At 33.6% G+C, this 11216-nt stretch overlaps 1 protein-coding gene across 1 annotated transcript in view; it reads left to right on the forward strand.

Moving 5' to 3' along the window:
• LOC128982097 (pH-sensitive chloride channel 2) overlaps positions 1–8146 on the forward strand; it is a 96818-nt gene extending 88672 nt beyond the window's left edge. The window contains exon 9 of the mRNA XM_054401147.1: positions 3312–8146. Coding sequence (XP_054257122.1) covers positions 3312–3572 — 261 coding nt within the window. The 3' untranslated portion in view covers positions 3573–8146. The remainder of the gene's footprint in view (positions 1–3311) is intronic.
• Positions 8147–11216: the final 3070 nt, after the last annotated feature.

Here is an 11216-nt window from a genome sequence, read left to right on the forward strand (position 1 = left end):
TTTTTTTTCTATGGATTATTTATGGGAAATTCATTATATAAATTTTGTATACAATCTAATTCCCTACATAGAAAAATATAACATGTTAGGAAAATATTTTTTTTATAAGTTTTTGGGGCGAAATATAATAACATTATAATAAACATATAATCATATAAACATATAAACATTATAACACAAACGGAGAACTGAAAAAATTGAAAACCGTACAGTGTTAGTTTGTGTTGTAAAAGGTTATATAATATATGTGTATACTAATAATGATATATACATGTTTGTAAAGCTAATGAAGTAAGGAATCAAAAAAAGTCATAAAGTTTATGGTTAAAAATATTTTTTATTTATAAATAAAATAATGTTTTTGTATTTTAGCGATTTTGTGAGAAAAAAAAGTCATAGTATTTAGTATAAAACTTTTGTACCAAATGTTTTTACTTCAAACCAACATAAACATCTTGTAGTGTATTCAATTACCTACATAAAAATGTATAACATGTTGGGTAAAAATTTTTATTTTTACGTGCTAGGGGCATAATAATATAAATAAACGGAAAACCTCAAAATACAACCAAAAGAAAAATACAACCTTTTATAAACACAATTTGACACTATTCAGTAAATATTCATACTCATGCATAATAAAATACATGAAGATTACTGTTATATACACATACACATTTCTCAAAAAACACGAAATAATAACGAGTTTAGTAATCAATCGCGGATAAAACAAGAGTGAAAACTCACCGGCAACAACACGCAATGGCGAATACAAGGCACTTTATGTATGAGATCTTGACAGTAGTAACACACTTTCGTCGTCTTAGTGAGAGAAACCGAAATTAACCCTGAACGCAGGGCTGCCACTATCACAAGCTACATTTCTTCCTCTTCAAAATGACATATTATATGACTAGTAATAATAACTTACACTGTATGTAATTTGTATTTTCCATACAGTCACCTGACGACGGTTGGCCATTTGTTATAAATTTCGAAAACAGCTGTTTTCATAAAATCATAGGTAAAACATAATCAGTATTTAGTTCTAAAATATCACTACCACAATGAAGATAAAATCAATGGCTATCCAGTGGTACCACCCGCAACATCCCAAGACGAAAATTACCCGAACAGGGTAATGCCAAACAAGACGTGTTTTGCCAGTTCCCAAGGGTCGGCTGCTAAAGTCGTGCCGCGCCAAAAATTCATTTGATTTCTAATCGTCGTGACATTGTTATATACCTGCTACAGGGTTTGTTTATGTAATAAAACGAAAGTTCAGAATGTGATCTTTCGAATGGTATATATATTATTCTCATCTGAGTTGATTATAAGTGTTTTTTTTTTACCGTTAAAATAATTTAGGCCCATACCGTCACCACACGACGGCTGGCCATTTTAAGCATCAACGTCAAACCGTCACCAGACGACGGTTGGCCACTGCTAGGGTTAAAACCTCGTTTAACCAAATAATACTATTTAATCATAAACGATAACTCGTTTACTATATTACCGTACTATATTACTATACTGTATAACTATCGTTGGCTATATAACCAAACAGTGAGACACAAATAATGAGAAACTAACCCTAAAATAATAGAAACAAATTGTAAACAAAACATAACATCTACAGAAAAACAGACAGAACTAACAATAAAAGTGGCTTCAGCTGTTCCATAAGAATGGTAAGGTATCTGCAATCCTAAAATGCTATGGGAAGGTAAAGAAACAGGTCCGCGACGTAGGAAGTGGTAAAGGATGTAGTCAAAGTAGTCAATGTGAGCTATCTTGAGTGCGGGAACTGTTTATGACGATTAGATTAAGTATCTGCAATCCTAAAATGCTATGGGAAGGGAGGGATTCCGGTCCACGACGTATAGGAAGTGGTGAAGGAAGTAGTAAAGGTGAGAAGGCCGGAGTGTTGGAACTGTTTATGATGATTAGATTAATTAAGGTATATACAATCCTAAAATGCTAAGGGAAGGGAAGGAAACAGAGGTCCGCGACGTAGGAAGTGGTGAAGGAAGTAGTAAAGGCGAGTAGTCCGGAGTGTATGGTCACTGTTTATGACGATTAGATTAAGGTATCTGCAATCCTAAAATGCTATGGTAAGGGAGGGATACAGGTCCGCGAGGTAGGAAGTGGTGAAGGAAGTAGTAAAGGTGAGTGTTCCGGAGTGTGGGAACTGTTTATGACGTTTAGATTAAAGTATCTACAATCCTAAAATGCTATGGGAAGGAAGGGAAACCGGTCCACGACGTATAGGAAGTGGTGAAGGAAGTAGTAAAGGTGAGAAGGCCGGAGTGTTGGAACTGTTTATGACGATTAGATTAAGGTATCTACAATTCTAAAATGCTATGGGAAGGGAGGGAACCAGGTCCGCGACGTAGGAAGTGGTGAAGGAAGTAGTAAAGGCGAGCAGTCCGGAGTGTGGGAACTGTTAATGAGGATTATATTAAGGTATCTACAATCTTAGAATGCTATGGGAAAGGAGGGAAACCTGTCCACGACGTATAGGAAGTGGTAAAGGAAATAGTAAAGGTGAGCGGTCCGGAGCGTGGGAACTGTTAATGATGATTAGATTAAGGTATCTACAATCTTAGAATGCTATGGGAAGGGAGGGAAACAGGTCTGAGACGTAGGAAGTGGTGAAGGAAGTAGTCAAGGCGAGCAGTCCGGAGTGTGGGAACTGTTTATGAGGATTAGATTAAGGTATCTACAATCTTAAAATGCAATGGGAAGGGGGAAAACAGGTCTGCAACGTAGGAAGAGGTGAAGGAAGTAGTAAAGGCGAGCAGTGTGGAGTCTGGGAACTGGAAACCAATTGTAACAGCTAGATTTATGTATCTGAAACTGAAATACTAAATTGCTATGAGAAGGAATGGAAACATGTCCAAGATATAGGAAATGGTCAAAGAAGTAGTAAATGCTTGCAATGCGGAGTGTGGGAAATGTTTGTGGCAATCAGATTAATGTATTTAAAATACCAAAATGCTATGGAAAGAGATGAATACTGGTCCACGACGTAGGAAGTAGTAAAGTTTAGCATCGCAGAGTGTGGGAATCGTTTGTGGTAGTTATTAATGTATCTGTAATTCTTAAATGCTATGAAAAAGGAAGGAAACAAGTCCATGACGTAGGAAATGGTGAAGGAAGTAGTAAAGACTGGCATCGCAGAGTGGGGGGGTCCCCAGGTAATTTGAGTAATATTCAAACAAAATACTAATTAAATGAACTTAATTATTAAGTTATATACAAATGGCCTGTGAAGGTTGAATAATGTGATGTACACACAATATTTCTAGGATACCAACAACAGCCAGCTGACGGTGATGTCGCTAGACTCCATTGGCCGAGACCCACTGAAGGAAATAAGTGCAACGTCACTGACTGTGCCTGTCGTCAACTTTGAGGACCCAACTCCTCCTCCTCAGTCTCCCAACAAGAGCTTCTTTACAATGACTCCACAGGAAATAGCCAACTGGATAGACCGCAGGAGTAGGATTGTGTTTCCTCTTGCATTTATTATTTTCAATTGTTTCTATTGGGTATTTGTCTCGTTTTAAATTCCAGTAGACAAACACTCTGAAGTGTGAACAGACTGTTTTATTGTCTAGCAGTGTAAAGAGAGGAATAGATGATGAACATTAAGTTTCTACTAGTCAGTCAGGAAAATTACTATACAATTGAGTGTAGTCAGTTAATTTGTATGAGGAAGGTTATAGTAACAATCACCTATTCAACATCATCAATTCGGGATGTGATCAATTGAAAGAGGAGATTCTAAAGTTTTGTTTGACACCAATTTGTTAAACATAGTTGCAAAATTAGCCTCTATAGTCAATTTTAGATTTTAACTACAATTTTAAATTAATGACACACCTTTACCTCTCTAAATTTCAAAACTTCATACGTTGAATTGTCAAAATTTTTAAGTAATATTGTTAGGTTTCAATTAGTTCTATAACTTACCACTCAACTATTGTTGTCCCCCATTATTGTAAACTGCAAGGAACCTTAAAAAAGCAAAAAAAATGTTCTGTGTCTTAGAGTTTGGGACGATTACGGACTACAATAATTGAATGGATGTGTGCTGTGCAGCCAGAGGGGGCACATAGAGCATGTATAGTTTTTAGCCATAATCTTGATCAATTTATTTATTAACTCACCTTCTCTATTATCTACTCTATACTTTTTTACTTTGCGAGTTTCATAGATTTTAGATTGTGTAATTAATTTAAAACCGTGGTTGAAATTTTAAAATGTTTGTAGAGGCTAACTTTGCAACTATGTTTACCAAAAGTAGTGTCAAACTAAACTTTAGAATCTCCCCTTTCAATCGATTCTCACCCCGTGAAGATAGGTTGTATAATTTTTCATTTATAGAGTTTCAAACATTTTATTACAAACTGAATTACTTCCTTGAACACTCCTATTTTAAGTTCTTGGTCAAAGAGGTATTTATATACAGGTGTATAAGGTTATATATAAAGGTATATAGGTATATAGTTATATGTACAGGGTGTTATATATAGGTATATAGTTATATGCCAGGATTTTAAATGATAACCAGCTGCTATACCTGTGCTTTGCAACGGGAAGAAAATGTGACCTAGAGAGCTATTAAAGTGGTGCTGATGTGTGTTTTAAAATACAGCAACTCTATGATTTAGTTTGAAAATATAAACTGATTTAAAAGCGTAAACCTACTTACTTTCAAACCCCTTCTTTTGATGTTAATAGATCCCTTAGAATAAGACAACATACCTTAGTGTAGCAATAGCATCAATTATTGCTTCATATTGATGCTTTATGAATAACATGTTTTACCATTTTCTTCAATTTTATTCAAGCCTCTTCACATGTAGCTTACTATATAAATAAATAAATGAAACTTTGAGCAATACTTTACAAAATGTATACAACCTCACGGGTCTGACTTAAGGGAGGTACAAATGAGGCAACGATGACATCATAGTTTAGTTCAAAATTCCTCCGTTAACAGCGTTGTAGTAGAGAGCACAGCGCATAATTTTTAATTCACTACTAGGCCTAGAATTATAAAATTAAGAAAAATTATAAAATTAATCCCCTTTATTTTTATGTGCCATATGCCTATATTTTTATTTGGTAAATGACCCTAACCGTTTACATAAAATTTGATTGTATCACTTTAATAATATAATAGATTGCTTGGGTACTATTCAAGGTAACTAAACTTTTTATACGTCAAATTGAAGCTTAAATAACTAAGTTTTGTTGTTTCCCGAGTAGCAAGGGACGAAACTTTGACCTTGTCATGTGCAAAACAGGTGCGCGGTGCTAGGCCGCTATTGTGACTCATACGCTTGACGCCAGTCGCCAGTACGACGTTAAGGCACAGATGGTAATCTGTGGTTCGCAGAGTTTATCTCCATTGCTAAATGAAACTAAATTTAATAAATCTACTTGATGATAAAAAAACTTAAAGCTGATTAATTGAGTTTTGGGGCACCATAGTGTTTTGAAAAGACATTCACCTGGCCGGCTAAAAACAAGCAATCACTTAGTCGAAGAAATCAGACAATTCTGCATCAGAAGCCAGAAAAATTTGATTGCCCGTCGAAGTCTTCAGCTGAAAAAACCTAAATTGGTCACTTTATGATGTTATCTGTAAATGAAAGAGTCTTTGTGCCTAAAAAGATTCAGTTAAGACATCAGATAAACCCGCCGATCGCCTTAAGCGTACAGACATTTCTAGTTTTACGCTTATTCAAATTCAAATTCAAATTCTTTATTTACTCATCACATCTTATAATGCACAAGGTACAAAAGATTGGAGTGTCGTCACAATATAAACTAAAACTAATAAAGCATAGTTGACAGAAGTAAAATATCTCATAAATAACCAGAAAAGACCTTATCATTCAGCGTATCATTTTACAAAGTATCATTAAAAAACTCTTCTATAGTGTAGTGTGGTTTTTGAAGGAGAAGTTTGTGTAAAGATGTAAGGGCTAAGTTCTTTTAATTATTGTTGAGTAAAATGCTGTACAATTTATTATAAACTTTTACTGTCATGTGTATTTTGGTGAGTTTTCATATAATGAAAGCCTATGCCGAGGAAATTTAAATTTGTTCTGATGTCGTGTTGGATAGGTATGGTTGAATTTACAGTCATCAAAAATTGTAATATCATTAAACATTAGTTTAACAATAATTTCAGTTAGGTATGTAAAGATTTGTAAGTGTTAAGATACCAATATCTTTAAATAAAGATCTGCAGCTTTTTCTTCTTTTAACTCGAGCCATAGTCCTCACTATTGATTTTTGAGCGTCAAAAATAATTTTAGTTTGGGGCTGACAGCCCCAAAGTACTATTCCATACCTAATTATTGATTCGATGTAGGCGTGGTATACCATTTTACATACATCCATTGATGTTGTATTACACTAATTACACTTAGTGCAAACCTAAACGAATTTAACTTTTTTGACAGATATTGAATATGATTTTCCCATTTTAGTTTATAATCAAAGTGTATTCCTAGAACCTTGTGGGAATTGACTGATTTTAGCTCACCACAGGATAAATTCTCCAACTTGTTTTTTTCACAGTTTCTAATTTTAAAGTACATTAAGTGGGTTTTAGAATCATTCATTAAAAGATCATTTTTGTAAAACCAATTTTTTAGTTCATCCACAGTTGTTTTAATTGATTTTTCTAATTGCTGAAAATCTTTGTTTTTTACCACGACATTAGTATCATCAGCATACAAAAATAAACTACCGGTAATATTTGATTCAAGGTCATTAATGAAAATCAGAAATAGCAATGGTCCCAGAATAGAACCTTATGAGGTACCCCATAATGGACACTATCCCATCTAGTCGGAAACCGTTTGTTCTGTTTGTAAACTACTGTGCGCTGTTTTCTATTTAGTAAGTAGTTTGAGAGAAGACCTAAGACCTTTTCTCTTATACCAATGTTTTTTAGTTTGTATATTAAAAGTTGATGGTCCACACAATCAAAAGCCCTGGACAGATCGCAGAAAACCCCCGCAACACCCTGCGATCCATCCAGAGCCTCCGAAACTGAGTTGACAAATTTAGTCAGCACCAAGGTTGTTGAGTAAATTATTATTTTCCAAAAAATCAGTTATGCGATGGTGAATCAATTTTTCAAATATTTTAGAAAGATTACTAAGTAGAGAAATAGGTCTATAGTTTTGTATATTTCTTTTTGATCCTTTTTTGAAAATAGGTTTACTTCTGAAAATTTGAGCTTATCGGGAAATTCTTCATTTAAAAAACTTTGATTAACTATTTTGCTTAAAACTGGAGCTATGATGTGTTCTGACAATTTAATGAGTTTGATTGGGATTTCATCCCATCCAACAGCATGGGAATTGTTTAGACCTTGTTTTATTTTAATGATTTCTAATGTGTCTGTAGGTTTAAATTCAGTTAATGTTTTAAGAGATGTATTACAAGCTACATTAGTGTCTGTCACCGAAACTTTAGGAATTTTGAGATAATTAACTGTGTCGACATAATGATGACACAGTGCTTATAAGATTGATGAAAATCTGAATTTTATTAAATAATTCTGAATCGTATGAAAGAATGAGGAAAAAACTTTGTTCTTTTCCCTTCAATTTGACGTTTAAATTGTTTAATTATCTTGAATAGTCCCCGGACCCCGAGCAACGACCGTTTAAAATCCTGGCATTCTTTTAAAACACCCTGTATTTTAAGCACTATAATATACAAATAGGTCAGTATTATTTAAAAAGGTTATATTTATAGTTTTATATTAACTAATTAGGACCTGAGATCATATTTATGAGTGAAGTGTAGGCCTATATATCTTTTCATAAGCCTCCCATTGAAAAAGTACCAAAAACCACTTAGTTTATTTGGCTAATGATTTTCTGTCGTTCAATCTAAAGAATTGATCATTATTCTGGTTTTTATGGTCAATAGAGTGTTTTCATACAAATAGGAGTGTAAATGTAAGCTATTATTACTTGGTTGATTTGCCGAAGGATGTAAATGATAGTTTAAGAATCTTTACTTGTACTTCATATCAAGAACTGTGATTTATATACAGTAGTTTTGTTTTGTATGAATAAAAATCTGTATATTAGATGTAGTGAGATTAATGTGATATTTTTATTTGCCCAACATTTCCTTCCATTTTAGTATTTTCCTAGAATTTTTTACTCCTCCCAATTTCAGCAAGAGAGGTAAGAAATGAAGACATGAATCCAACTATACACCAATCTGTCTCACTTAGGTATTTTCTTCAACTTATCAATGCGTAGTTACAAAGGAGAGAATTTATTTGGTGTGTGTGGTTTTTTTTCTAACTTTGTTTTATGCTTTTGTTATTAGTCCAAGTTCTAAACTAAGTCGTGAGGTTGGTTTGAAACTTATTTTGAGTGTAGCACTTATTGCACTGTCTACAGATTTAAAAAAAAAGCTTAACTGAACTAACACTACAATAAGGACATTATTCAATACATATGCAACCATTATTAGGATGAGTTTCATTTCATCCAACGCTCTAATGCCCAAGATTATAAACTAGTTTAATAACGATACTCAAAATTAGTTAAAATATTTTCATGAAAAAGGATAAAATAGTAAAATTTCCAAAACACAAATTTTAGTAGTCTCATAAGACATCATTCAATACATATGAAACCATAATTAGGACGAGTTTCAGTTTCATAACAGTACTCAAAATTAGTTTGAGACCCGGGTAGTCACACTTAACTAAATGATAAACAAATTAACAAAAAAATATCTGACCTTATTCAGTTCAATTATTTTTTCATAATAACTGATGAGATATTAGTTTGTGGTCAACATAATCATACATCACAACATAGCATTATTACGAATGATGTTCCTGAATCTTATACATATATTCAAAAAATTTGGTTTTTATTTTTCCGAGTTCGTTTGGCTCTGCTACCCGACCGATTTTCATGATTGAGGTCTCAAATTGAAGGTATGAACGCACAGATTTGCCATCAAGCATCGGCATATATTTGTTTATAATCCCATTAGGCTTATACGTAAAAGAAATTTGGTCCCCATCTATTTCTTATGGGAGTTAAATTTGGTTTCTCTTTTCCGAGTTCGTTTGGCTCTTCTACCCGACCGATTTTCATGATTGAGGTCTCAAATTGAAGGTATACACACACAGATTTGCCATCAAGCATTGGCATATATTTATCAATAATCCCACTCAGCTTATACGTAAACTTGCTCTCCGTGTATTTCTTATGGGAGTTAAATTTGGTTTCTCTTTTCTGAGTTTGTTTGACTCTTCTACGCAACTGATTTTCATGATTGACGTCTCAAATTGAAGGTATGCACGCACAGATTTGCCATCAAGCATCGGCATATATTTATCTATAATCCCACTCGGTTTGTACGTAAACGAAATTTGCTGCCCATGCATTTCTTAAGGGGGTTCAAATTGGTTTTTCTTTTCCGAGTTTGTATGGCTCTTCTACCCGACCGATTTTCATGATTGAGGACCCAAATTGAAGGCATGCACACAAAGATTTCACCTCAAGCCTTGGCATTAACTATTGAATACTGGAGTAGACATCCCTTCTAGTGCATAACTCTGTATCCAGATCATTGAGCTTTGAAATGATCCTGGCTAAAAAAAATAGCTGATCTTAGTCAGCCAAAGCTACCCGGATCATCAACTTCATTCTACATTCATCCTTCACTCATATTGGGTTAAAATGTGCTAGGTGGCGTTCCCATCTCAATTGATAATGATAAATAAAAATCTATATATTAATAGGCAAGTATGTTTCTTTAAAACCTTTTTTCTCAGCTCACTTGCTTCACAGAGAAAATCTACGCATTCTGTTAGAAAGATATTTTCCTGTAGATGTGCAGAGTTCCTTTATAAATTAAAATAGGCTAATAAATAAGCACAAAAAATGAATTTGAAATTTCAAAAAGTTAACATGGGTCTTATATGGGTTGCCATGCTGGTGACGAAATAACAACGCAATATAAACAGAAAATCAAAACAAATTAAAGAAACTCCAATCACATGTATACTTATAAAATGTGTACTGTATGAAATGCAATTCAAACCACGTTCCATTAATAATATTTGTTTTGTGGTATTTTCACCAGCTGTAAAGCAATCATCATCCAAAATATTGATTCAAAATAATAACATAAACAAATTTAGTTCTCAGTGGTGGCGAGTCTGATTTTGCACTGATTGTGTGTTGGGTGATATGTCCGATTATTATACTTACTTATTGTTTAGTGAAATTTCGATCATTTTACTGAATTCGTTTATTATAAACTTGACTTTCAAGTATCATTTTGAAATGCCTGGCCGGATAGAAAGAAGAAACCGTAACCGTAATATTGTATGAGAGTTAATCAACAAGATGTAGTTATTATACCGAATTTGATAGATAGTTTTAAATGTACGTAAGAGAAGTGCCTCGGGAGTTTTGTGGCTCAGTCATTGGACTTATGAACTTAGAATGCACATTTTGCTATTTGAAACACTTCCGGTCCGAAGCCACACAACGTGATACGACGGCATTCACATCATGTTGCCACATAAGCAAAATAACTGCCCTTGATACAAAATGCTTTTTTCAAGACATTTTCAAAAGAAATCCCTATCACATGTTTTATTTACAGCGTGGGGTGAAAATAGTGAAGTCTGTACATAACATTTTTTTGGTCGAGTTTTCAACTACTTGACGACCTCTAGTAATAATAAATGTGTGTGATTTAAATACGTTTGTCTTTATTACGTAATGCAAGCGTATCTTGAAGAAAGTCTACCCAGTGGGCAAGGGTTTATGTTACAGGAAATGGATAATTTTTATTTATCGTTTTCCCCTAAGACGTTAGGCACGAGCCCAAAATTGTTTAGCACATTACTTTCAGGCTAGAACTAGGGGTTTGTGGCATTATCACTTAATTGAAATTAAATGAAATGTGTTTATTGTCCTTAGAATTTTCACAAATTATTGACAAAGTCATACAATTGCTAAGGTTTATAGCATAGTCAGTTAATAAATACAGTAAGATACAATATAGCTAACTACATAAAATGAGAAATTTTACAATACATATTTTAAATATTACAATTGAATAGGTGATCTTATTCTTAAGAAAAATTCGTGGGGTTGAAAATAATGGAAGTGATTAAACCGCATAAC

Source organism: Macrosteles quadrilineatus, unplaced genomic scaffold (assembly GCF_028750875.1).
Source record: "Macrosteles quadrilineatus isolate MER2022 unplaced genomic scaffold, UCM_ALF_1.0 Scaffold_1__1_contigs__length_201487025, whole genome shotgun sequence".
In the NCBI taxonomy this organism is placed as follows: Eukaryota; Metazoa; Arthropoda; class Insecta; order Hemiptera; family Cicadellidae; genus Macrosteles; species Macrosteles quadrilineatus.